Raw genomic sequence first — 27,772 nt, 5'->3', positions numbered from 1 at the left:
CATTGCCCGAAATGACAAGTACCGTTTATTGCCGTTACACAAATCGACCCAGCCTCTGGCTCGGGCACCGTCCCACAGACCAGCAGCTGAGCATGGTCAGCTGACCCTTTCCCCACCCCCGAGTCACATGCAGTCATATGTTCCAGGCAGGAAGTCGCAGTATCGAATACCGGGCACAGGCTCCCTTCGCTTGGCTGTGCATCTCTGATCCACAGACTGGCCCGTCTCTGAGTGGCCAACAGAGCCGCTGAAACGTTGTCAAATAAGCCCGTGCAGGAGTCTCCAGGAGCCCCGGGGTGGGGGCCTCTGGCCTCTGCAGCAGGGTGGGAGGAGGGCATCCAAGGTATCTTCGGGGCAGGCTTCGGCTTCACACCTCTCCCGGGACCACAGCCTCAGGTCAAGCTGTGCTGGAGCCATCCACCTTCCTTTGCGATTTAGAAGATGGGGCTTGAAGCTTGGCAACACGGAAATTGACTGCTGATGCTTTATAAAACCTTGGCTGAACCTACCGACCTCCAGAAGAATTTCAGCCGAAACAAAAAAGCAAATACACAAGGGGACCCTGGAACCAGAATCCCTCCCCATGGGAAAGACAAAGGCACAGAGATGCAAGCCAAGTTTTCCAACACGTCGGTGTTTGTAGAAAAGTCCGGTCACATCCAGACACAGCACAGAGGCAAGAAGCGAAGGCAGTGGCATTCACCGGACTACTTTATATTAAAGTTTATTACACTTGGAAAATCTACTGTACAGGGAAAAACCCATTGGATTAAGTAGAGTTTTGCCAAAAGCAAAAGACTATCACTCTTTGGAAAATATTCCTGATTCCAGCCCAGGGCCCAGGGCGGGGCCGCAAGAGCTAACAGAGAACCTGGCCTTGGATAGAGGCGCTCAGAGCCAGCTCTGCCCAAGATGCCCCTTGTCAATTTCCAGGAGGAAGAAGCATCCCTCGGAGACGGCGCCACAGGCAGGATGGGCGTGGTCTGCAGGAGGATCTCCGGGCCCCTGCCGCCCACCCTACAGTCCTCTGTCCATCTGAAGGCTGAGCCGCCAGCATTTACTTCTCACATGGGCTCCTCCAACGTGGCAGCAGCCCAGGCCTCAGCATGGCCCTGAGCTCATGGATGCAGGCATGACTGCTCAAGAGGCAGCGGCCCCATGGCAGCCTGGACTGGCCAGCCCGCCAACAGACTACCAGAAATGGGGCCACCAGACGGACAGTCCATACCCTGTTGCACACATGAGCGACAAACTCAGAGACAACACACAAACTAAGCCTACATTTTGGCTTCCAGATTTGGTTCTCCTAGATAAAAGAAAAAAAAAAATTTAACCCTGATGCTGTCTCCTGACCATAGACTAGGGAAGCAAGATGGGGGATACCGAATCAACTTACTTAACTTACCTCAGAAGTAACAAAGTCTACTGGGCTATGAACAAAGAACTAGGGGAAACATGTGCAAAAACAAGTTGATATCTAGATTAGACCTCCCCACGAAACAAAGCAGACTCCTGTCCCCTGCCACTCAGTGGCCACACCCCCAAGATGCTTGGTCCTACCAGTAAGTGCTATAGATGTGTGAGCCTCAAGCCCCACCTGCAGGATCTTCCAGCCACAGGAGGCCATTTAGGTCCAAAGCAGTCAGATCTCCCTCCCCTCCAGAGTTGGGCCTGGGGAGAGGCTGCTTCAGTTTGGAGAAACCGAGTCAGAATGGTTCAACGCCAGGTGCTGGCTGTGGTGGAAAGGTCCTATGCAAGAAACCCCTGGTGCCCCAAGTCAGGCAGAAGTCAGAGAAGCAGAGTAGGGCTCCCAGCACACCCCAGGACTCGGTGGGCAGGAGCGGCCAGACGGACTGGAATGCTAGGGAGGTGGCCTGGTGGCAGGGGAGGCCGGGGCCTACAGTTCTTCAAGGAAGAGGCAAGTGGGGGCCTAGTGAGTGGCAGGGCGGAGGGGGCGCATGGCTCCCGCGTCAGGCGTAGAACTCCTCCTGTTTGGTGGGCTTCTGGTAGGTCCCGCCGTTGGCTTGTTTGGGCTCCTCCAAGGAGTAGCTGCCTTCGTCCTTCTTCTTCATGCGGTACAGCATGAAACCCACCAGGCACACAGCAAAGATGAGCCCCACGAGGCCTCCGGCAATGACTCCTAGGGTGGGCAGATGGGGCCAGCTCAGCTCAGCAGCTCCTTGGACTCTGCCGCAGACCCTCCCCCAAGTGGTGGCCTTGGCTGTGGTCAGCCCCACCTCCACCCCACAGCAGCAATTCACCCTCAACCACCCCAGAGAGAAAACTCACCTCCCAGCACCTCCTTCCTGTCCAGGAGGCCCTGTGAGGCCCCCGTGGCCCCCTGATCCATGGGAGACTGGTTCCGGTGGTCAGGCTCCACAACCACTACAGCCGTGCTCTCCCCGGAGGTTTCAAAGGTGAAGTCCTGTGGGAGGGTAGGGGCAGATTGGGTTGGCTTAGTCACTGCCAGCAGCAGCAACCAGCTCCACTGCCAGACCCAGAAGCAGTTCCTGCCTCCGTGATCTTCGCCACCACCCACTCAGATGCACACAAACCAAGACCTCGCAGGGCCCAAAGCCAGGCCTTCCTGCCACATCAACTCTGGACCCTGGCTGGATCACAGCACAGATATCACAAAAAATGATAGAAAGCACACATTTTTGTTTGGAAATAAACAGGCTTATTTTAGTGTAAAGTACAAAATCCCCACGAAGCTGTAAGATACATATAGGACGGCCGGGCATGGTGGCTCACACCTGTAACCCCAGCACTTTGGGAGGCCGAGGCGGGCGGATCACGAGGTCAAGAGATCGAGACCATCCTGGCCAACATGGTGAAACCCTGTTTCTACTAAAATACAAAAATTAGCTGGGCATGGTGGTAAATGCCTGTAGTCCCACCTACTCGGGAGTCTGAGGCAGGAGAATTGCTTGAACCTGGGAGGCAGAGGTTGCAGTGAAGCGAGATTGCGCCATTGCACTCCAGCCTAGCGCCTGGCAACAGAGCAAAACTGTCTCAAAAAGAAAAAAAAATACATACAGGACTTGGTATAAGACTCACTCTTGCAGGGTGCGGTGGCTCACGCCTGTAATCCCAGCACTTTGGGAGGCCGAGGCGGGTGGATCACGAGGTCAAGAGATCAAGACCATCCTGGTCAACATGGTGAAACCCCGTCTTTACTAAAAATACAAAAAATTAGCTGGGCATGGTGGCGCGTGCCTGTAGTCCCGGCTGAGGCAGGAGAATTGCCTGAACCCAGGAGGCGGAGGTTGCGGTGAGCCAAGATCGCGCCATTGCACTCCAGCCTGGGTAAAAAAAAAAAAAAAAAAAGACTCACTCTTTCAGCAGGGACTGCTGTTAAGTTTGCTGTAAGTTTGGAGAGCCCTCTCTTGGGTGATATTTATTTAAGGGCACTTTTGCTCTGACCTCATAGTCTGTCCTGCTCTGGTCGAGGCCCTGGGAGCTGAGGATGGTGGGCCCCTGTGCCCTGTCTTCCTGGTGAGGAATACAAGATGCCCACAGGGCACAGGTGTAGGGCCTGCTGGGTACCAGGCATTAGGGCCAACCTGCCCATTGGGCACCCAATGTCCCAAGGAATGCAGAGGCCACTCACCGGCTCCCCAGATCCTTCTGCTGCTGGGAGCTGATTGGAGGCTCCATCTTCAGCAGCCTTCTCGGTGGCAGAAGAACCTCCATCCTCTGTGTGGGGAGTGTGAAGGTCAGGTTGGCCGGGTCCTGCAGGAGTTGAGTTCTCATGGTGGCCAGGCTGCATGTCCCTGTGGGGGTGGGAGGTGGTGGGCTCCTGGGCCTCAGTGGCTCTGGCCGTTGAGGCCTGATGAGTGGCTGGGAGCTGTGTGGTCTCCCTGGGTGGGAGGGTGGCCTCCTGGTCCCGGGCGGTGAGGTCAGGCTCTGCTTCCAGCAGGACTACGACCTCTCCCTCCTTGGGCCCCTCTTCAGCCGGCAGGGTGGAGGTAGAGGCAGCTGTGGCCTCCAGGCTGGTGGGCTCTGGAGCCGTGGGAGTAGCTGTCAGGAGCCACATGTCCTTCAAGGTGTTATCTTGCAGAGCACCTGCAGGACCAGAAGCAGAGTGTGTTGGGACGGGGGAGGCCCACCAAATTCAGGCTGCAGGGGAGACTGGTACCTAGGCAAGGCAGCTGAGGCTATGCTCTTTGGAAAATGGACAAAGAGAGCTGCCCCTTCCCACTGTGTGCGTCCAGGGGCAGCCTGGTCTCTGGAGCCAGGAGCCAGGTGCCTAAGCCACCTGGGAAGGAGCTTTCCTGAGACCATAGGAATGGGGTGGGCATCCCTCCTGGGCATAACTACTTCAGTTATCCTACTTAGCCCCAGGGCACACACCTCTCTGGCTCCTCCCTGAAAAACCACCCCCCCACACACACCATAACCCCCCTCCCCACTTCCAACAACAGATATCCTGCCTTGCAGCTCTCCGGCCTCTGCCTCCGTCACTTCCCCAGGGATGACCTCAGCCTCCTTCCTTAGCTCTCACCCCTCTTATGAGGTCCACTCAAGAGCCACCTCCTCTGGGAAGCCTCCCTGACCACCTCCAGCTCACGGACTTCTCTCCCCCAGGGAAAGGGGAAGTAGGGAAAGGAGCCTGGATGGAAGAGCTACACCACAGCAGGCTCTGCACTGCCTTATAGCTCGATGAGCTTATCGGGTCAAGGTATTATTCCCATTTTACAGATGAGAAAACAGAGGCTTAGGAGTCAAATAACCTTCTGAAGGGGGTTCCAGAGGTTTCCTAGTGAGTACAGGTATTCCTAGTGAACATGAGCCTGTGTGCCGCAGGCAGCCCTGGGGCCTTCTGGAGCCCACAGCCTTCACCTCACCTCCAAGCATGATTTCTCCTTAACCAGGCAGCTCAGGGACCCCATTCCTCTCCTCAGTATTACCCTTTGAAGCCAGCTGGGTGGAGATGGGGTGGGCAGGGTGCACTTGGTACATGCTCAGTAGACATAGGAGACATGCCCCCAGCCATGACCTGTTGCTGTATTGGGTGGAGCCCCCCAGACAACCTCACCTGCACCTGAGCCAGAGAAGTTGTCAGAGTCATCCCCAGAGCCATCTTGATCTTCAGGTGGCAAATTAGTAGCCACAATTTGCTGGAAAAGGATCAGAACATGGTATGAGTAGACCTCGGCCGGGGCTCTGCCACTCCTGGGTCCTTCCTTAGAGAGCTGAGTGGGCTCACCCACCTGTGCCGCACAGGTGCACAGGGAGAAGCCTTCTCGTGTGGCTCCAGGACGCGCAGCTCTGGGCAGCACTTTGGTCCCCACACCCAAACCCCTGATGCTACAACACAGCCTGGTGCCGGGGGCAGGGGTACGGGGCACAAGAGAGCAGGCAGGGCCCTCACCCCAAGAAGCTCAGTCTGCTGAGGGAGCTCCAGACCCCTCAGAAGGGCAGACAGGGAGCTGTTATTGGGAACAGAGGCTGTGGCCCCCATGGGAGCCCATCAGCCCACCCTACACTGAGAACCAGCTCTTGGGGCCGTCAGCCAGGGAGCGCTGGAGTCAAAGACTGCCAGCCCAGCCCCACTAGGGGCTTTCGAAAAACCCCAAGAACAATCTCAGGACAAGCTAGAGGTAGAGAGGCAGCCTCTTGGCATGCCGGCCCCCAGAGGTGGACACCGAGGATACCACGAGAGGCCGGGCTGGGCTGGGCACAGGGAGCTGTCTGTGCTGGGGCAGGTCTGCCCATGCAGGGCAACCCCAGGCCTGGCCACGATGCACCTTCCCACACTCAGCCCAGTTCCCATGTACAGTGAAGACTGGGTGCAGGCCCTCTGGTCAGAGTACTGTCCTCCTTGGGGAAGAAAGGACCGGGTGCCCCTCAGGCAGGGGACATATAAGGCTAATGTGGAAGGGGCCCTGCACTGAGAAGGCTCCAGTTAAGTGGGTTGTGGGCCTGGGGCAGGCCCTGCTTACAAACAGCAGCCCCAGGAATCCCATCTGCCTGCCCAGCTCCAAGAGGCTGCAGGCAGGGGCCAGAGGGTAAACATACACACCTCTCCCCAGTTCCTGAGGCCAGGGCTGACTGGCAAGACCGGGGGCAGGGGTGGGCAGGCAGGATCACACCACACACAGTGAGCAGGCCTGTGCAGAACCCTGGTCTGCATGGAGGGCAGAAGGTCAGGACCGCCTCTGCCCTTCACACTGGCCCCAGGACCTCAGGTAGGGAAGGGAGAACCCAGAAGCCAGGTGGCAAGAAGCGTGGCTTTGAGAGCCCTATTCAGCCGTGAGATTTAGACCCAAAGACCCCACTCACTACACAGTCTATCTTGAGAGGGCCCGAGTGTCTGGGACCAGAACAAAGAATGAATAAAGATGAACAGCACGGTCCAGTGCGCGAGCTTTAAGGACTCTAGACCCTGTCACTCATTAGATGCATGGTCTAGGGAAATCATTAAGCCTCTTATGGCTTCAGTCTCTCCATCAGTAAAATGGGAAAATAATAACATCTGCATTCAGGACTGCTGCAAAAATTTAATGAGGCTATGCCTAACACAGCCTGGCACGTAGTAGGCACACACAAACAGTGGCCATTGTCTAACTAAGGGAGCCTCAGGTGCCAGCAGGCCTGCCTAGAAAGAGGGTGAAACAGGGAGACAGGGTTTCATGAGAAGGGGGGGCAGGAATCAGTCAGCTCATCAGGAGCCTCTGCACTGACTTGGCAGAGGGGACCCACCTGAGGCTGGGCTCCAAAGGAAAAGGACCTCCTCAGCCCAAGAGGCCTCACCAGGCCCTGACCATAGGCCCACAGGTATCACTCCTGGGTAATGCAGAGCAGGCAGGGACAGACAAGACCTCCTGCTTCCTGAGGCAGAGTCAGACCAGGTGGAGGCTCTACATCCAGGGGCCTAGGTCAGAGGGAAGCATCAGACACGTGTAGAAACCAGAAGGTCAGAAATAACACTGAACTTCCTTTGAAAGTACAAAAGCAAAACTGTACCTTCCTTCCCTCAAGAGAAAGGTTTTGACCCTAGAAGGGCCCTTCATGGCTCATTACCGTGAACAGTCACATTCCACCAAGGCTCATCTACAATTAACAGAGTCCATCGAGGCCTATCTACAATAAGCAGTCATTGGCCGGGCACAGTGGCTCACACCTGTAATCCCAGCACTTTGGGAGGATCACTTGAGCTCAGGAGTTCAAGACCAGCCTGGCTAACATGGTGAAACCCCATCTCTACTAAAAATACAAAAATTAGCAAGCACGGTGGCGTGTACCTATAGTCCCTGCTACTTGGGAGGCTAAGGCAGGACAATTCCTTGAATCCAGGAAGTGGAGGTTGCAGTGAGCCAAGATCACACCACTGCACTCCAGCCTGGGTGACACAGCGAGACTCTGTCTCAATCAATCAATCAATAAAAATAAGCAGTCATAGTCCATGATCCCCCAGTGTCCACACAAGGCCACATTTAACTGCACTATCTCCACGTGATACTGCAAACACCAGTGCTGCCCCTCAGAGCTCTGAAGCTGCCCTGGCCTCCCTCAAGCCTGTCCCCTTCATCAACAAAGAATACTGCCCGCCAGGGGGACACGGAGTGGGTATCCCCACCCATATTCACTCACTCTCACCCAAGAACTCTGCCCTGCCCTCTCCTGCTGCACCACCCACCTCAAGAGAAAGCTGGAGATTCAGCAGGGATGGGGCAAGGCGTTGGCACTGCGATCCCACGTGCCTCCGCTGTGTCGTAAAGAGCACCAAATCTTAAAGCAGAAGTCAGCCACTGGATCCCTGCCTCATTCAACAGATGAGGTAACCAACGCCCACAGAGCAGACACGCACACTGGGGCCCATGTAACCTGGGAGGCACCGCCCGGTGAGACCCAGGAACGCCAAGGAGGCCCCAACAGGCTAACAGGTTCCCAAGAGCAGGGCTTTTCTCCTGACCAGATAAGCATTTCAATCTGCCGGGTCCCTAGAAACAATTTGTTCCTGTAGCTCTGCCGGCTTATCCCTCTGCAATCTTATTTACACAACAAGCTCTTAAATAAACGTTTTCTCCACTGAAACCAGCTCCCTGGCCTCCAGGGGCCTCTCCCCTCTCTGGGCCTTTAGTATCCACTAAGGGGATGGGCTAGAGAGACCTCCCAAATCTTCTCCAGCTTAAACCTTCAGTGATAGCCCCTCAGATGAGGAGAAGTTAAGATTTCAGCCTCCTGGGGAGGAAATTGGCAGAAACTGCTGAGTTTGAACTTGGATTACCAAGGTGCCAGCTGACTCCAGAGTTTCTGGTGAGGCTTCCGGTTTCCTCTAGCAGGCCTGCTGCGCTGACAGCCTGCAGCACACCACCTCCAGGCCTCCTGGGCAGCTCCCTCAGCATCATCTCCAACTGGGTGCTTCTGAGGCTGCTTGGCCACTGCTCAAGGCTGCTCAGGAACAGGTAGCCTCAGCTTGGAGCCCACCTCCTGTTGCAAAGGAAGGCAACAGGCAAACCAGCCTTTAACCTCTTTAAGTCCCAGAAAAACCAACTGTCCATAGAACAAATCAACAACTTCGTGGGAGGTAAGGTCTACGCTTCCACTCATCCTGTTTGCTCAAAGCAAGAGACACCTTGGGGATCAAGGGGCAGCTGCCAGGAGTCTGGGAAAGGGAGTAAGAGAGAAACGGTCAGGTCAGCCCAACTCCATCTCAGCTACACCAGTCTCCTGGCCACACCCCAGGGACCGCGGAGAGTCCTGGAGTCAGGGCTCTGACCCAGCAAGAAAGAGGGTGTGAAGAAGTGAGGCCTTCTCTAAGGCTGGAAACACTTTCCACTCATTCCTTTCTCATCCCTACAACTCCCCTGCAGATGAGGCAGCAGGGCAGAGATCACTGTCTCTAGTAGATAAGGACTAGAGCCTCTGAAAGGCGAGGGACCCGCCCAGGGCTGCCCAGCCCTCCTAGCTGAGCCCAGCAGTTTTAAGGGAAACCCATTTAAGACTCCTCAGTGGGACAGAGCTTCACTGACTAGGAATCACTGAGCCTGCCCCAGTGGTGAAGCTACCCAGGGAGCAGCCCACACTTGCGAGGTGGAGAGGGAATGGTGTGGACCAGAACAGGACCTGTGCCACCAGGGACGGGGAGTTATCATCACCGGCTGCCAGTCACTCTAAAGAGCACATCTGGAGTCTGTGGGCAGAGGGCTGGCAGAGAAGCTTCTAGAAGGCAGCCTCAAGCTAACTGCCAGCTGTCATTCCCATAGCAGAAATAAAGAGGACCACCCTCCTGGGCAACCTCTGTCTCAGCTGAGCTCCTTGCCCTGGGGAGTACTAGGGCCAGGCCTTGAAGCCCCCGACCCAGGAGAAGATAAGGGGCTGGGGCTGAGGCCAGCAGTGCTGCAGCTCCTCTGCAAAACAGCTCAAAAGCACCTTGGCTGCATTAGAAGCCAGGATGTCCAGTGGGCATCTCAGACAGGTTGAAGGGAGGGTGGCATGTCCAGTCACTAACCTGAGAGACTGCCCATCCATCCCTACCCCATCAGCCTGAGGCCACCAGGTCAGAAGGCCTTTGATTTCCAGCCCATACTCTGAATCACTGACATGGGTCACCTGCTGCTTAAAGTGAGTGATGGGTAAAACCCAAATTCCTTAAAAGGCATTACTGATGGAGGGTGAGGTGGAATCCCAGTACTTTGGGAGGCAAAGGCGGGTAGATCACCTGAGGCCAGGAGCTCAAAACCAGCCTGGCCAACATGGTGAAACCCCACCTCTACTAAAAATACAGAATTAGCCAGGCATGGTGGCGCACGGCTATACTCCCAGCTACTTGGGAGGCTGAGGCAGAAGTATCACTTGAACCTGGGAGGTGGAGGTTACAGTGAGCCGAGATCACGACAGGAGCTTTGGGAGAAAAGAGAGAAGAAATAGTCTGGTCCTGGCCTGGGGGAGCTCTCAGCCACCCAGGACATATGGCCAGGTGTCCGGCTCTAGGGGGACTGAATATGGGGGTGCTTCAGAGGCTGAAGTCCAGGGGGCTGCCCTAAGGAGGGTACTAGGGCCAGGCCTTGAAGCCCCCGACCCAACCCAGGAGAGGATAAGACAATGCTCATCCTGGGCACTAACTTGGGCAGCGTGGGGGGCTCTGATTCCCAGTTGCCCTGTGGTGGAGCAGGAAAGAGAAGCTGACCTGTCCGCTGCACCTGCCCCGTGTGGTCATGAAATCCCCGGCTTGTGTGCGAGCTGAGTCACTGAATCAACAAGCCCCATTAGTCACAAACCAGGGATAAAGAGCTGCCCCTTATCAAAGGAGCTGGGTCACAGCCTTTCACAAGCAGCCCGGACCAGGGGCTGTGGCACTGGCTCTGGGACCTGTTCCAGGAGCCCAGGCTTCGAGGTCAAGAGGCAGGAGAACCCGTGGTCATGGCAGGCTGGACACCCACCCTCCCCATCCCCAGATTCCACACCATGGCAAATGTCCTCGGGAGGCTTGAAACAGGGTCATAGTTGTTTAGAAATCTTTTTTACGGCTCGGTGTGGTGGCTCACGCCTGTAATCCCAGCACTTTGGGAGGCCAAGGTGGGCAGATGACGAGGTCAGGAGTTTCAGACCAACCTGACCAACATGGTGAAACCCAGTCTCTACTAAAAATACAAAAATTAGCCAGGGGTGGTGGCACATGCCTGTAATCCCAGCTCCTCAGGAGGCTGAGGCAGGAGAATCGCTTGAACCTGGGAGGCGGAGGTTGCAAGGAGCCAAGATCGCGCCACTGCACTCCAGTCTAGGCAACGGAGCGAGACTCCATCTCAAAAAAAAAAAAAAAAAATCTTTTTTACCCCCTCGGTTTCTCGTTCAGAGCTACAAATGTAAGGAAAACTGGCTGACTCTCCCCTCCCCCAGACTTCAGAGCTTGGGGTCTGAGGTCTCTGAGCCTCAGAGCCCCAGCCTTCACCTCCACCTCTGTATCAAGACACCATACTGGCTGAGAGTGATATCCAAACATCCAAACCATCACCTGTATCCAGACTAGGGGTTCTCAGCTTCAGGGTCTCTAAGAACCACCAGGAGACCACTACAAATATAGTCTTCCCAGCTCCCCACCCAGAGGCTGACTCTGCCATTCACAAGCCCCAGGTCCTGTAGGGAGTCTTCAGACTGCACTTTGAAAACAATGAAGAGAGGAAAAGGCATCTCCTAGAGCAGGCCAGCCTGGGGGAGGAAAGAGCTGGCTTCACTTGAGTCCAGTGTTCAAAGTCAAGGCAGTGAGTAGCTAGAGAGCACCGTGAACAAGCTCTTGTGGCAGAGGAACCGGGGAAAGCCCAGCAGTGTCCTCTGCATCTCCAACATGTCTGCTGGCACAGACAGCTCACCATGGTGGCAGCCTGGCCTCCCTCCCCCCAGGGCTGAGGACCCACTGAACATCCAGGGGCACCTATATGACTGGGAAAGTTTCTACTTGTAGCTGAGCTGAGGCTCCTTCCTGCCTGGGGCTGAGCCCACCGCCTTCCCACCAGCCGGTCTGGCTGGACCCAGCAGGGCGAGCTGGAGAGAGCTGCTGGAGCTAAGAGGCAAGTCGGCTCCAGGGATGAAGGCGGGGCCTGGAGGGCAGCATAGGCCGCAGGGGCTGGGCCTGCTCCTCCAGGGGCAGCAGTGGGAGGACAGGGAAGAAAAAGCTGCAGCAGCCCCTCCCAGTCCCACTGCCTTCCGAACGCTGCTGTGCCCCTGGATCTCTGTGGGGAGACCTGTGACCCTCTCCTTCAGCCCAGACTGAAATGGCCTAAGCACTGAGCAGGCAGGTCAGAGTAGCACGCCCAGGAGCAAGGGTCTCCGGGAAAGGGCTGGAATCCGCCACACGGCTGTGCTGGGGACCTGGGCAGCTCTCAGCCTTTCTCTAGACCTGTTCCCCACCTTGACGCCAGAAGGAGCTTGGTGGATAATGCTAAGCTGCCTCACGGCCAACAGGCTGGCCCTGCCAGCTTCAGCGCCTGGTGCTGCTCTGGGAACTGGACAGGGGTTCTGTCCCCCAAGACTCACCAAATGCCCCCTCTTCAGGTACCCACCGCACTGACCAGCAGAGGGTGGCCCAGGGAAAACGACCAGGTCCAGCATGGGGACGGTCTGGTGACAGTTTGGTCTCTGTCCCTAAATTACTGGATGTTGCTGGAAACACCTTGCCTCAGGTTGCCCATCTGTACAACGGAGTCTGGCCGAAACGGTGGGACCTGGGGAAGTAGGCAGGAGGGCAGGGCCACAGGCCAGGAGATACTGGGCTCCCCCAGCCTCGTGGCTGTGGAGGAAGTGCTCACTAAGGCCTGTTTCCTAACTCAGGAGCCGGGAAAACACAGCCCGCCAGGGAGAGAGGCTGAGGCCGCAGATCGGGTCTAGGCCTCAAGACCCGAAATGCCCCCCACTGAAGCCATTCCCAGGAGGGAGGGGCCTCACCAGTGCCTCAAGGCAGCATCAGCATTTCCGGTGACAGGCACAGCAGTTTATCAGCTCACTGGCTCTCTACTGAGAACCAGGCACGCTGGGGCCTGCTGAGGGTATGACAGGCAAGGAGTGATGGGCCTGGCCAGGGCAGGAGGGGGACAGAAATGGGCAGGAAGAGGAGGGTGTCCCCAGCAGCATTTCCAAGGGGAGGAGCGCTTTTCAGGGACACTCTGAATGGCACCCCCTACAAACAGCCCCACACTGCCACTCAGAGATGGACCCCTCACTGTGCTGGGGGCTTCCAGGCCAGGGCTGGGGTGGAGGGACAGCATTCACACTTGGCCTTCAAGACTGCTTTCGGGTAACATTTTCCATGTAATGTGATGTCAGGGCTTTACAGGTGGGAAACCTGAGGTCAAGGACACAGACTCAAGCCTCCTGGCCCCGGGCCCTCTGCCCTGTACCACACTGCTTGCTCAGAGTACACCTGGGACGTTTATTGAAAGAGGAGGGATCCTGGCAGCCCCATGCCAGCTCTGATGCCCAAACCAAACCAGCGCTGCCCCCAGCACCCTTCCACAGAGCTGGCGCCTGCTTCGGCAGCCCACATGCCAGGACTGGTCTTGGAACAGGCTCAGCTGAGGGCTGGGTGTGGAGCCGCAGAGCTGGGAGACCAGTTCCTCTGCTTTTCTCCACCTGGTAGAACCCGGGCCAGGCCAGGCAGGGCAAGATTTCACCCAGGCAGGCATTGAGCAAGACATCCCAGCCCAGGCCCTGCAGCCTCAGCGCCTGGTACCGCTCCGGGAGCCAGACAAGGGGTCTGTCTCACAAGACTTGTCAAACACCCCCTCCTTAGGGACACACGGGGACACTTGATCACACTGACTCAGTATCATCACCCTCAGCTTCCCAAGGGGAGTCATGGCTTAGGCAGGGTGCCAGAAATCCTAAATCAAGGTGACTATGGGCAACAGGCACCCTATGGGGACAGAGGGGACAGCCAAGCCTCCAGAGCGCTATCCCTTCCCCAGCCCTGGCTACCCCTAAGGAACCCATCAAGGCCAGAATCTCAGCCAAGATTTCCCCAGTTGGCCCTACTGGGAAGCGCAGCCCCATCAGACCCCCGGGAGTCCCCTGGAACAGGTATCCACTGGGCCTGGGGACTGGACACTCTGCCATATGGACTTCTAGGGACATCCTCCCCCTGTACTTGCTAAATAAAGTGTCCTCAAGTTTCGCAGAGGCAGAAACTGCAGCTTTTGACACACCTGCAGCCAGCCAGGGCTCCAGCTGTGTGTGAAGGTGGGGGAGGGGAACAAGCTCCAACTTTATTACCAAAATCTCTTCTATCAGTGTCCCTGTCCTTGCACAATATCCCCTTGAAAACAAGTCTTCTGGGAGGGCTAAAGGGTGCTGGCACTCACCCTACAGCATAAATCACTTCCAGGAGGGGATGGGCTAACTCTGGAACTGGGGCACTGAGGGTGGGTGGGAGCTCAGGGAGATGGGACAGGATTACAAAAAAGAGGCTGGAAGATGTCAGGGGCAAATTTTTTAATCTTTGTCAAAATGTGGATGCCAGCAACGCCATACCCAGGAAAGGAGGACAAAATTCTCTTTGCTCTTCCTAGAGTCATGGATGTACATAGTTTCTCCTCCCAGGTAGACAACAATGGGCTAGCCTGGGAACGTGCCTCTCAGATAAAGCACAATTCAGACTGAGCAGGCGCTGAGGCTGCTGGGAAACCCAGAGACACAGGAAGGGCAGTGCGTGTTTGAAGGAGTCCCATGGGAGGGCAGGGCTGGTGCCTCCTGGTTTGGGTGATGGGAGACAGAATCTTCTGTGAATGCTGTGTCTGAAGAGGCTGGGTCGATCCTCCAGATGACTGGTGGAGCCCCAAGCCAAGTGGCTCACCCTCCCTCTGATGGGCTGGCAGATCTGCCCAGCCTTGAACCCCCAGCACAGAGCTCCTAGCCCTCACAGCCTCTGCACACGGTTGGTGCTGAGATGGCTGAAAGGAAGACTGTGGATACAGCTCCCGTCTGAAAAGCTCAGTGTGATCCTGGGAAAGGGAAGGAGCCATACACCTTGCCCAGATCTCAGGGACCACCAGGGGGCGGGGGGGGGGGGGGTGTACGCCTTGCCCAGATCTTAGGGACCACCAGGAGGCTGGGGGGGGTGTGGTGGGAGAAGAGTCTAAGCATCCAACCAGGGCTGGAGGTTACTTGAAGAATAGAAACAACCGAATTAGGCTCTCGAGGGCAGAGTGAATAAAAGCGATCACAGCTGTTTATTGAGTCCTCTGGGCCAGAGAGCTGGCAATCAGTTTTTTCCAAGGACTTTCTCTGAATTAATTAATTTCATCTTCATGATAACCTTAGGTTCTAGTACCATGCCCATTTTACAGATGAGAAAACTGAGGCAAAGGAGCTATGTCATCTGTCCCAGGGCACACAGCCACTGAAGCCAGCAGTCTTGCTCCAGCAGGCATGCCATGAGGCACCAGTCGCAGTGAGGCCCACAGGGTTCTCTCACTCTCAGGAAGACAACGGCCATGGCTTCCACTGGTGGCACCCTGCAGCCTGGCCCTGCTCTGTCAGTGGCCATAGTGAACCCAAGGCTCCCACTCCAGGACAGCCATCAGTCTCAAGTTCTGAGGGCCCTGCCCGGCAGGCCTGAGCCCCTACCAGTGTGCCCCCATGTCTGGGTTTGCCTGGCCTCCCCTCCCACCTGCCAGCCCAGCCCATACCTTCTCAGGTCAGGAGGCAGCCCCTGGCAGAGGCTGGGGTGGAAGAGAGCAAAGTCTGGCCTGCCAGTGAAGGCTCATGTTTCTGAGAAGGGGCAAAAGCTATGTTTGCAGGTCCTGTTAACGTCAGCACCACTGGGGTCAGGCCAGCGGGCCATTCACAGAGTGACTCCACGCTTAGGCTGGGTCAGACCCACCCCTTCCCACAGGTCAGCCTCAGTGCTCCCCTAGACTTGCTTCTCCGTGCTCCAGGCAAGGAAGGGACCCCAATCATATCACATGTGGTATTTCAGGGAATCTCTGCAGAAGCCCTATGGGGCAGGATATGAGAAACCCCATTTTACAGATGGGGAAACTGAGGTTTGGGGTAGGTGAAGAATCACACTCAAGATGACACAGGGAGGAAGTGATGAAGTCCAGATGTGATTCAGGTGGGCCAGATTCCATGTCCTGCGCTCTTCCCGGCCTCCACTACACCTCTCTGCTCCAGCCCGAGCTGGGACTAAGCAGGCCAGCCAGTTCTGTCCCACCTTGCCTGTCAAGCCCCAAGGTCTCAAGACTCAATATCGGCCCCCCAAAGGCAGGCAGACCCAGACCTTCAGACTCAGGTGACTACCCTCACATAGGGAAAACAAGCAGGCACACCCAGCCTCCAGATAGGATTTATAGGAGTGAGCCTCATTCACGGGGGCGCGGGGAGGATGGCAGGGAGCTGTATCCCCTTCCTACAATTATCTGAGCCCAAGACACCCCAGTTACTGTTGCAGATTCACCCACGGAGACTCAGGGGTGAGATTCCTGGACTTTCCAGGCCTGGCCCCAGGGAAACTCCTCCTGTACTCTTCCCCCAGGCCCCAGGTCCCTTTCAGGGAGGGAGGTGGGGGAGGTGCATCCCAAGTGGAGCCCATGACTGGTCCTCAGCCCTGCAGGCCCTGGTCAGTCTCGAGGTCTTGCTGCCAGGACCCTCCCCGACACCCCGTCCTGGAAGAAACACGGTCACCGCCACAGCAGCACCACACCCTGCGGCTTTCTCTGGGAGAAGCTAGAGTGATGTCAGCCTCTAGGACAGTCTCAGAGGCTCCTGAAACACCCCACAGCCTCGGGCTCCGCAAGCCCAAACCTGACCACCGTATTCATCCGGAACACTCCAGAGAGATGGGCCCTCCGAGATCTCGGACAGTTTCCTGGGCAGCCGGGATGCCAGGAAGCTACTGGAGGTAGAGTCAGTGCCACTCTGACACAATCAAGTTCCCAACCAGGTAAGGCCCCTGGAGCACTAGCGGCCACCACTGGTATTGGTGGCATGGGAACAGCAGGGCCAGGGCCCAAGTCCAAAAAAGCTTTCTGGGACCCAGCTCATGACAAATGCCATGGGCGGGCATGAGATCCTCGGCCCTCCAGGAGTTCCTCCAGGCTCCCCACATCCCACCCTGGCAGACATACAATCCTCACCCTACACCTCCCAGGCCAGGCGCCAGAGAGCTGTCTCTCAGCCTGCTAGGCAGCACAGAAGATGCTCAGAGAGAGCCAGGCAGCCCCAGGTGGAAATGACTATGAACTCCAGCTCACCCCACTGTGGGAAGAGTTCCCTTAACACCTGTGAAGATCCATGGTGCACAGAAGCGGTCCTAGCGCAGGACAGGCAACCTCTGCAGTGCCTTCGGGAAGACCCCCTGCCCTGACACTTCCCATGGCCAGAAGGCCGTCCTGCATGTTTGGGGCTCCATAAAATGTCCTGGCTGACAGCCCAGCTCCCAGTTTGATAATGCTGTATCATGGGACTCGGGGGCAAAACCCTTCCTCTGACTGGGGAGACATGATGCGTGATGAATCACAGACCCTGTTCATCATCACTGCCACTCTGGCCTATCTGCAGAGAGATCTGCACCTCTCTCTATCTCTATCTGCACCTCTCTCATCTGGTTCCAGTAACAGCCACCCTCTCTCACAGGAATCCCCTGGACCAGACATGGACCTCTCCCCACCGCACAGGGCTATGCACACAGCAGGTGCCCAGGCTCTAGGCTTTAGATCTGGTCAAGTCACGTCGGGCTCATGAAACTCTCAGAACTGGAGGCAGCAGGAGCACAGGCAGGCCCTCAGATACCCACCAGTCACACGACACAGTCACAAGAGGCCACGTGCACACAAAAGCATTGCCTCTCTGCCCCTTCCCCTCATTTCACAGATGGTTTCACTGAGGCCAAGAGAGGGCTCTGTACACAGCCATTCGACAGTAAAGAGGCAGGGCCAGAAGGGAAAGCCAGGCCCCTGAGCCCCAGTCTGTGTCTTGCTGCACTCCCCGCCTCGTGCCAGCCCCCAGAGGGCTTGCAGTGGGTCAGGGTTCGTTGGGCGAGTCTCTGGAGAGGGCCCATGGGCCTGGTGCCATGACTCAGCTGATTAGTGGACTGATCAACCGCCCACCTTCCCCACTGCCCCAACCTGCCCGCCACGGCATTCATTCCTGCTGTTGAGCGGACCTCGGGCAGGTGCCAGGATGCCTGGGTGTGTATGCAGAGAACATCACGCAGCCCCACCCCTGGCCCGACCTCACCCAGGTGCCTCTGTCCACAACAGCTCCCCAAGGAGCTCAAATCCCCGCCTAAAGCAGCCCTGTCGTCCACTGGCTGGGGCCATCCCACTAATGGCCCCTCGGGAAACCAGTTCTCCCTCAAGTCCCCAGAAGGAATCCTGGCAGAGGAATGTGAGCCCCCAGCAAGTCCTTCAGTGCCACCTCTGCCCTTCACGAGATAAGGTCTCTCTCTAGCCATGTGGCTCTCAGAACTGAGGAGGGGAAGAAGGACCCTTCAGCAGAGGAGGAAACTGAGGCCCAGAGGGGCAACAGCCTTCCGTAGCCACACAGTCGAAGCTCAGCTAAACCAGGAAGGTCAGGTGGGAATAACTTCCAAGGCCAAGTCCATGAGAAATGTCAGAGTCACAGTGAAAAACGGAAAAGACCACCAGCAGAGATAGAAGGCAGAAAAGAAGCTGGTTTCCAAAAAGGAAGCTGCAGCCAGGTAGTAACCAGGCTCCCCCAAAACTGAGGCTGCCACCTGACAAGCAGGAAGGCCCAAAGGGAAGAGTGTCAGGGGTGTCCAGGCAAGGCCCAACTGCAGTGTCAACCTGTGCAGTAGGCACCCCACACACACACACGTACATGCACACAGACACACACACATAGACAGATACACAAGCACACAGATACACACATATAAACAGACACACATGGACAAACACAAACACAGAGACACAAATACAAACACACACGCAGACACACGGACGTGGACACACACACACACACACACACACACACACACACACACAGAGGGCATCTCATGGGGTTGGAACCCGCAGGTGAATCACTGGGCAGAGAGTTTTTCGCAGGGCTGATGGCCAGAGGAGGCGCATCCTCTGCGTAGAGTTAGGCAGCCATGAAGCCATAAAAGCCAGGAGCTGAGAGGCCCTTGAGGGGCTCCCATGGGGAGAGGAACCAGTGGCAGCCGTGGGAAGCTTGGAGAGCAGCAGGAGAGGTCACTGGGCAAGTGCAGGAGCAGGTGCACCTGCCGTCTCTTCTGCTCTCCTGATTCAATGGCCCCAAGTCCCAAGATTTCCCCTGGCACACCCTGCTTTGTCCCGTAAGCTTGCCCCCACCCTTCCAGGCCCTGCGAAAAAGCAGGTCACTTTCCAGGGGAGTCTCAGACCCCCGCTCCTCAAGATCCCCACAGCACTGAGCACAGGCGAGCTGGCCCAGTGCGCCTGTCTCAGGAGTGCCTGGGACCTTCTCACACTGTCCCCCCACCCAAGTGGAAGCTTCCTGAGGATGGGCAGAAGCAGTAACATCACAGATAAAGCTCACCCTTCCAGGGGAGGTGATGGTTTGGGCTCCCCATAACCACCTGCAGCTGGACGTGACAGTTGCTAGAGTGGCCACAAGCCCAGGGTCTTGCTTCTGTGGCCTCACCTCCACGACCCCAAACATGCCTCCTTGTGGCCCTCCCCTGGAGCCTATCATGGTGTGTCATGTCCCACTCAGTGGAAGATTCCAGAATGCATGCTCCCATCCAAAACCCAGCCTCTGCTGGAACAACTGAGAGAGAAGTGACCGGGTACAGAATCCTGGTGCCAGAAGCCCTCTTTCCACAAACTCCCTGAATCTCATTCTTCTCTAGACACACTCAGGCAGGGCCTCAGGGGCCCTTTCAACCCAAGACTCCGCAACTGGCTGGTGAAAAGAAGAAGGCAATCGGGCAGCAGTTCAAGCCCAGCAATCACTTAATGACCAGTTCCTCATGAGCTGTCCCCGCCCCCGTAGGATCTGGCTTTGGAGGGAACCAGGAGGTGACTGTGGCACCAGAGCCAGGAGTCCTGGGTTCTGGCCATCACCTGTGCCACGCTGCCCGCCTCTCAGGCTTACAAAAGAATCTGCTAATTCCATGAATGTTTCCCCAGCGCCCAAGGTAAAAGATGGTGCAAGCTGGGCACCACCTGGGGCCTGGCCTGAGGACGCCATCCAAACAGGCCCCTCCACGCCCAGTCCACAGTTCCCACCCGGCTCTCTCAGCTCCCCCTTTTGTTCCTGTGAGGAGCTCTTGCCTGTTCCTGAGCGGCCATCAGTTGAACTCAACACAACTCCAGAATGTTACCCAGTGCTCAGTTTGCCTGATGGCACCGTTCAGGCCAGCTGAGCCCGGCCTGGGCCCCTCCGCCCAAAACGCTCACACCCATGGTTCTTCAGGACAAGCAAATGCCCAGCAGAGCCTTGCAGGGTTCAGTCAGTCCCCAGATGCCAGGCTTCTCAGGGGAGACCTGACAGCCTTGCAATGTATTCACACCATACCCATACACACGCACACACACACAAACCCTGGCTCAGCCAGTGGCAGGGCCTGCCACCCTAGCCCTCAGCTTCCTCATCCACAAAATGGGGCAATGATATACATTGTAAAGGTTTGGGGTCAAGTTTAAATAAAAATGAAGGAAAAGTACTGAGCCCTCAACAGTAGGCGCTCAAAACAAGGTGACCTTAATGATATTGACAGCTAACTTTCCTCAGGCAGTTTCATCACAAAGTACTTTCACATATCCATTATGAAATGAATATGCAAATGACAGAATGAGGACAGGGAGAACAGGTATCATGATGTCCGCTTTACAGATGAGGACAATAAGACTTGGAAGAAAAGTGACTCACCCCAGATTAGGGAGTAAATTAGTGGCAGAGTTGAGACATAGTCCTGGGGCTCTACTTAATCCAAAGCCATCTCTGGCCTGCCACACAGTATGGATGCAGATTATACAGAAACAGGAACTAAAATCCAAATCAAACGCGATGAAGCTGAGCGTTAACAGTCAAGGCTAAAGAATAATGGCCCTCAACTGGTCAGTCCAGGCTATCTGTGACCAGCAAGTCACTTACAAGTTGAACCAGGTCGAAGAACTTGAAACATGGGGGCCAGCAAGCACTTCCCCAAGAGGTGACTCATTTCTCTCGAGTTAGAGAGGCCCCTAAAGGCCTCATGTTGGCAGCACTTCTTTGTTACTCTAGGTGGGGTGCAGGGAGGTAAAGGGGAGACTGCAACAGGACCCAGCTGAAGTTCATGAAGGGCACAAAATCCACATATCACAGATCAACAGTCTCACTCACAGGTGAGAACCTTACCCAGAGCCTAAAACTCTCAGCCTGGAAAGGAACCTAACCCAACTGATTAGTTTCTTAGTGCCACTGGAGAAAAGTAACAATTTGAACAACTGAAGTAACAATTGAAAAGTTCTAATTTGAACTGAACAGAAAAGCTGCTGGCTACACTCAGGCATGTAAATGTCACTTCTGGCTGCTCTCAGACAGAGACGGAAAAAGGAGAAAGACCAGAATTCAAAACAGAGCAACCTGGGACACCAGGCACAGGGGCAAAGTGCTCTTCAGAGCACAGTAAATCCAGGAGACAATGTCCTAACCTGGCACTAATGAGGTCGATGACCCTGGCATGCAGAGATTAAATCAAGCCTAGCATTTTTTGGTTGACAAAGGCAGGGAAATAAATATTTCAGAGTCCTGCCCAGCGTAAGAATACTTTTAAGAGTAATAGGGATTCTTAGATCAATGAAAAAACATGAATACATAGGACACCTCATTCCCAAGGGATTTCAGGAATCCAAAATTCTGCTGCAACAGAAAAGATTCCTCTAAAAAACTGCAGAAATCAAGCTTTTCATTAATTCTTTCCAGGCTCTCCTTTCTTACTGTCTCCCTACCAATGTGTGTTAATGAGGTTTTACTGGAACCCATCAGGAGTCACAGGTAGAGACTTAAACCAGCTCCACCCTCCCTGTGGAGCCCAAGCCAGGGGTGACATCACTTCTAGAAGGCTCTGAGCCCGAGCGGAGGCAGCTAGTGCCTCCCCCTCTACCCTCTCTGCCAGGCTGTGGGAAAATGTCTCTACTGGCCCCCATAATTAGGGCAAAAGGGATTTTATGCCTTTCAAGAAACAGAAGAGAGAAAGGAAGAAAAACAACAAATAACTATTCCAGAACAGGCAATTTTTCTTACATGGCAGAAACAAAAGACCACAGGAAACACACACACACACACACACACACACACACACACACACACACACACACACAAAGGAAAGAGAGAGAGAAAAAGAGAGAGAAAGAGAGAAACCATTTTAGACAAACCTGTTTTAGTCTCTTGGGAGTGGTTTTGAGCAACCTCCTCTCCTAGCGGCCTCCCCTCACCCATTCAGTCACTCCCTGCCTCCCCAGTCCCCAGGGGGTTTCTGACCTGCTTCCCACTGGGGCCATAGCGAACTTTCAGAGAGGGGCAGATCTCTGCCACTTGCGGACACCTTCTCCCATCTTAAGCAAATCCCAGCTGCCTGATTTCTTTTAGGAAAGGGATGTCAGAGCTCTGGGAAGGCACTGTGTGTCCCCACCTTTAACTCAACATGGACAGTCTCTGGAAGAGGGAGGGCAGAACTGGGAAAGAAAGGAAACTAAACTTTGTAAGATCAGAAAAAGCAAAAGGAACACCTAAGCTACAAGCCAGAGTCTGACCCCAAAGCTCAGGTGGGGCTTTCACACTCAGCTGGAGCACCTCCTCCAGGAAACCTTCCCTCCCTGCAGCTCCAGGGAGTCTCCCTCCCTCCTTTCCCCTTTTGAGACTTTCCTGCCTCCTGGGCCCTATGACCAAGTTTCTGGGCAAGAAATAACGCCTCACACTGCAGCCTCTGCCCCAGCCCACAGAAAACTCGAGGAAAGGCAGTCCACAGGGAATCCCAGACTCCACCTGCCTCCGCAGCCTTAAGGGGTGCGGTGGGATCCCAGGGCTCTGGAATGTCTGCCACTCTACCCCAGGCAGGCAAGGGAACCAGCAGCCCTCCTAAATCCAGCCGGAAATAGGTGGAGGACCCAACTTCAGCCGCCCCTACTGAGGCCCCAGCATGTTCCTGGAGAGAATGGGGCAGTGAGGTGATGGCAGGCAGTGGAGGAAGGTAAGCCACGCAGCTCCAGTCTCTTCTCCAAAGTTGGAGCGGAGACTCCAAGCACAGGTTCAGTCCCACAGAAACCACCGCCCTAGAGAGCAGCTTCTTGAGCCTGAAAGCCAGGAGTGCGTGAGACCCAGGTCGGAAATCACGGCCCTCCCCGTCCTCCCAGATACGGCACCCCACACAGTCCAGCCCATTCGCAGTTCAATAGGCACTGGGACCTTCTCCGGGACCTGAAAATGTCTGGAAGCAAGAGTCACCTGGGAATCAGGGAGGGCACTTTACACATCAGCCTCAAAAACGACTGTCCCCACCTCACCTCCCATGAGCCAGACCCTGTAAAAACGTCCCCAAAGCGCTCAATAACTGGCAGCTATTACAGAGGGCAACACCTACGGAGGGTCAGTGTTGCTGGGACTTGTCCAGATGTCACATTAGCAGTGGAGGACCCGAGTGCTCACCCTGCCCCCGCCCCTTCCCTGCCCACGTGCCTCCCTTTGCCAGAGCTGGGGCAGTCGAGCTGTCCAGATGTGGTGGCGAGAGACCGCCACTTCCGGAAGGGGAAGTGCCCCTGGCTCTGCACCTCCCCTCTGCATCCCTGGGGATGGCCGAGCCGGCCCACCGGGAGGACCCCGGGACGCCAGCACCGGGCGCGGTGAATGGGGAGGAGGACGCGGGCAACCGGTGGCCCGCGCTGACACCTGGCGGTGGCCCAAGTCCCAGCCCCCGTTAAGGCCGGCGCTGCGGGGCGGTTCCCAGGAAAGGGTTACAGGGGCCGAGAACAAAGCGCCCCCATTGGGGAAGGCGGGCTAGCGGCCGGAGGCCGGGGCGGGAGAGCCACTTTCTGGGGACCCTCGGGCTGCTCTTTGTCGGCCACGTCTCTGTTTAGTGGAGCCTGAGTCCCGCTGAAGGTGGATGCTGCATCTCACCCAAAGGCCTCCTCCAGCCTCGAGCTCCACATCTGCCCCTCTTTCCCCCCAGCTCCACTGGGCGGGCCAACGGACCCGCCTTCCCTCCGCGCGGCTTCAGCACAAAGCCGAATCGGGGAGCAGGAGGCCATTCCAGGGTCTCCTCGCGTGGAAGGCGCCCGCGCCCCGGCCATCAACTTCAGCAGCCCAGAAGTTGGGCTCCTCCGGGTCTCCAGCGTTCCGAGGCCAACTTCCCGGAACCTCCCGCTGCCGGGCCGGCCCCGCTTGCCTCGAGCGGCCCTGGAGCCGCTCGCCCGCGTCCCCCACGCAGCCCTGGCCCGTCTCCCGGGTCCAACACGCCCGCCCGCCCGCCCGCTCCCGCGCCGGCTGCGCTGCGCCCAAACTTGCCCAGGCGCAAGGGGCCGGGCGCCCGGGATCCGTGGCTCTGGGGCGCAAGCCCGCGGGTCTGGTTTGAATTAGGGTCTGCGGGAGGGGCGTTGTGGCCGCGGTCACTGCATTCCACCGGGTCGCCGACGAGGGCGGCGGGGCGAGGGGGGTGGGAGCGGGCGACCCCGGGCGCCGCTGTGGGCTGGCGGGCTCCGACACATGTGGAGACGTTTTACATAATTGAGCGCGGGGCCCGGGTCCCCTCCTCCCCAGCGCGGGACCAGTGCGGCGCCCACCGACAGCGGAGGGAATTGGGGCTGGAGCCCTGGCCTCGGGGCTCACGGTCCCGGGACCAGCCCGACCAGGGCGGGAAGAAGAGAAGTCCCACTCCCCTTCCCCCTCCCCCTCCACGTGCAACCGCCGGCATCGGCGGGTGACCAGCCCCGGCTTCCCGCCGCCTCCCCGCCGGGCCGCGGGCCGCACTCACCGGCAGGGCCGGCTGCAGGCTCAGCGCCAGCGCGCACAGCCAGAGCCAGAGCGCCGCGCGCCTCATGCTGCCCGGACCGGCGGCGGGAGCGCGGCAGGCTTCGCGGGTCGCGGCTGCGGGCCGGCTTCGCGGGTTGCGCTGTTCGATGCTCTCTTGGGCGCCTGACCAGCGCGCCGCTGTCCCAGGCGAGGGCTGCTGGGTCCGCCGGCTGGAGTCCGCTCCCTACTGCCGGATTCCTCTCCGCTCGGCTCAGATTCGGCCCGCACTTCTCCCGCCGAGCTCCGCCTTATAATAAACCCGCAGGCCGTTCCTTAGCCGTTGCAAAAACTAGCCCCCCACCCCCAGCTCCGCCAGGTCTTGGCCAGCCCCAGTCCACACCCCCCAGGACCCCGCCCCCTGAGCCACCCCTCCTGGCCCCTTTGGAACGCCCCGCCCCCGGCCCCAGCCCCGCCCCCGGCCCGCCCTCTAGGGTCTGTGCCGGCTCAGTCCCCGCTTCTCCGGTGGCCGAGCCTAGCATTCGGGAGCTGTGGTCCCCACACGCCGAGGTTCTGGGCCTTTCAGCTCGGCTGCTCCCTAGGTGGTAGGGCCGGGGCGCACCCCTTTCTACCTGGGCCCCGGGTGCGGAGGCGCTGCCCAGGAGAGGGGCTGAAGGGGCGGCAGTCGGTGCCCGGGCGCGAGTTTGCAGCGCCCTCTAGACGTGGACGCAAAGCGCGCTCCAGGTGCGCAGGACTCCTGGCTGTCGTGGGGAACGCTTTCTGGGACAGGGCGGGGACCCGGGGGGCGATGGGGCGATGGGGCCGATGGGCAAACACACACAGACACACCCCGACTCTCCTCCAGCTGCGGATAGGGCTCCCCGCGCCCCGCCGGCCCAGATTCTCCCTTGCGCTCATGTTCTTCCAGCACTCCACAAAGTGCTGGAGACTCGGGGCCTTACTTTAAACAGCTGCACCCGCGCGGAAGGGCCAAGAAAAAGGGGGACGAGGGCGGAGTTTGCAGCGTCTTTCTGTAGAAGACAACGCCCTCTCTCTTCGTCTGAGCTAAAAGGAAAAATAAGTAACTTCTTTGTTCCCTGGTGACCTCGGGCACGTGGATCTGAGGAGCACCGTGCAGTTCCTGCTCCTTCTTGATTACCTGCGAGGCCCTGGGCCTCAGTCCAAAGAGTTATGGAAGGCCTGCGGGTGTAGGGGAAACGGCCGAGAGAGCAAAGGGAAAGAACCTGACGGGCCCTGCCCACATCTGGCAAGCAGGAGAGATGGTGCCAAACGACCTTCGCACCTGGGCTCTGACACCAAAGATGGCCTCTTCCTCACCTGTCTTCCCCGGGCCGAGTGCAAGAACTGGGTCGGCCTGAGCTGGGGACCAAGAAAATCTTGGGAAGTATCCAGTGTTTCTCTTTAAAAGAATTAAACCTTCCCGAGCCAAGTAGGAAGTGATCATGGGACCCTGGGCTCTCCTCCAGCGTCTACCATGGAGCAGGCTCTGGAGCCGAGCCGCCTCCTGCGTCCCCATCTCTTCCCCACACTCCTCACAGCACTAAAAGATGATGGCCCAGCAGATAGCACAGCCCTGCTTGTGGTCCTGCTCCTAAACACCTGTTTGACCTCAAGCAACTCTCGCTTTTGGGGTCTCCGTTACTCCAAGTATGTCTAAGGGGCAGGAAGACCCTCATCAGGGTTCTTGGGGGCCGAAGTGGGCTCGCTGAGTGCCTGAGTGATGGATGGTCTCATGGCACAGCACACGGAGGTCCAGCCAAGCTCAGGAAGTGCCCGTGGATTTAAAATGCCCTTTTCAAAGGCTCTGCCTCCCTCTACCAGAGGATAACTCCACAGATCCTTCAACCAGTATGGTGAAAACATAGGAATTTTCGACTCTTACCTTTCTCTACTGCTCAAAACAGACAATTGCGGTCAGGGAGGATTTGATGGAGTCTTTTTTTTAAAAGTCACTCATGGCTGGGCACGGTGGCTCACACCTGTAACCCTAGCACTTTGGGAAGCCGAGGTGGGCAGATCACCTGAGGTCAGGAGTTCGAGACCAGCCTGGCCAACATAGTGAAATCTTGTCTCTACTAAAAATACAAAAATTAGCTGGACATGGTGACGGGTGCTTGTAATCCCATCTACTCGGAAGGCTGAGGCAGGGAGAATCGCTTGAACCTGGGAGGCAGAGGTTGCAGTGAGTTAAGATCGTTCCACTGCACTCCAGCCTGGGCAACAGAATGAGACTCCATCTTGAAAAGAGAAAAATAAAGCCCACATATGTGTTTTTATTATACATATATACACACACATACTATATACTTGTATACTATGTATATGTACACACACACACAATAACTGTATGTACTAAAAATGGTCCAGGCAGGATGATGGGATGGGGACAATGTGGAACTGTTATGTTTAGTCTGTATTATTCAGTGTTTATAAGAGAATATATATATTGTTGAATTTTTAAAATTAGAAACTATTTACTGAATCAATTAAGATGCTTTCTTTTTTCACCAGATATGTATATTCTTATAAGTTTTTTTTAATTTCAATAGGTTTTGGGGCACAGGTGGTGTTTGGTTACATGAATAAGTTCTTTAGTGGTGATTTCTGAGATTTTGGTGCACCTATCACCTGAGCAGTATGTACTGTACTTAATGTGTAGTCTTTTATCCCTCACTTCCCTCCTACCCTTTCCCCTGAGTCCCCAGAATCAATTAAGTTTTCAACCTCAACCAATTAACCTCCCCTCAAACAAGTGGACAATAGGACATTTATTGCTTGTACCTGTACCTGCATTGCCCACCGTACAACCAAAAACTCAACAATACCAGCACCTAAGCTCCCCGACCCTTCAGCTCTGCCCTCCCTTGTGTGGTTTCCTTCTCTGGATGGTAGCAATATGACAGCATTCCTTCCAGCCGTCACAACTAACACAGCTGATATAATTTGGATATTTGACCCCGCACAAATCTCATCTTGAACCATAATCCCCAATGCTGGAGGTAGGGCCTGGTGGGAGCTGCTTGGCTCATGGGGGAAGATCCCTCATGGCTTGTGCTGTCTTTATGATAGTGACTTATCCTGAGACCTGTCACTTAAAAGTGTGCTTGCTCCTGCTTTCACCATGTGACATACCTGCTCCCCCTTTGCCTTCTGCCATGATTGTAAGTTTCATGAGGCCTCCCTAGAAGCTGATCAGATGCCAGCACCATGCTTCCTATAAACACTACAGGACCGTGAGCCAACTAAACCTGTTTTCTTTTTTTTTTTTTTTTTTTTTTTTTTTGAAAAAAGTTTTTCCCCCCTTTACCCGGGTTGGGGTGAAATGGGGGGATTCGGGCGACTTCCAACCCCCCCCTCCCGGGTTCCGGCAATTCCCCTCTCT

At 56.3% G+C, this 27,772-nt stretch overlaps 1 protein-coding gene across 1 annotated transcript; it reads right to left on the bottom strand.

The window, feature by feature from the left end:
* On the bottom strand, positions 1-24,745 carry SDC1 (syndecan 1). Its single transcript, XM_032294040.1, has 5 exons — positions 24,395-24,745; positions 5,042-5,123; positions 3,614-4,068; positions 2,290-2,425; positions 1-2,140 (listed from the first exon to the last, which is right to left on the bottom strand). The coding sequence occupies exons 1-5, from the start codon at positions 24,458-24,460 to the stop codon at positions 1,971-1,973; spliced, it is 909 nt and encodes a 302-aa protein (XP_032149931.1). The 5' UTR covers positions 24,461-24,745; the 3' UTR covers positions 1-1,970.
* Positions 24,746-27,772: the final 3,027 nt, after the last annotated feature.

This window comes from Sapajus apella, unplaced genomic scaffold, assembly GCF_009761245.1.
Source record: "Sapajus apella isolate SASKATOON/1434 unplaced genomic scaffold, GSC_monkey_1.0 scaffold31, whole genome shotgun sequence".
NCBI lineage: Eukaryota > Metazoa > Chordata > Mammalia > Primates > Cebidae > Sapajus > Sapajus apella.
Note: the sequence above shows the minus strand (reverse complement) of the source record. Positions and strands in the feature narration are given on the sequence as shown.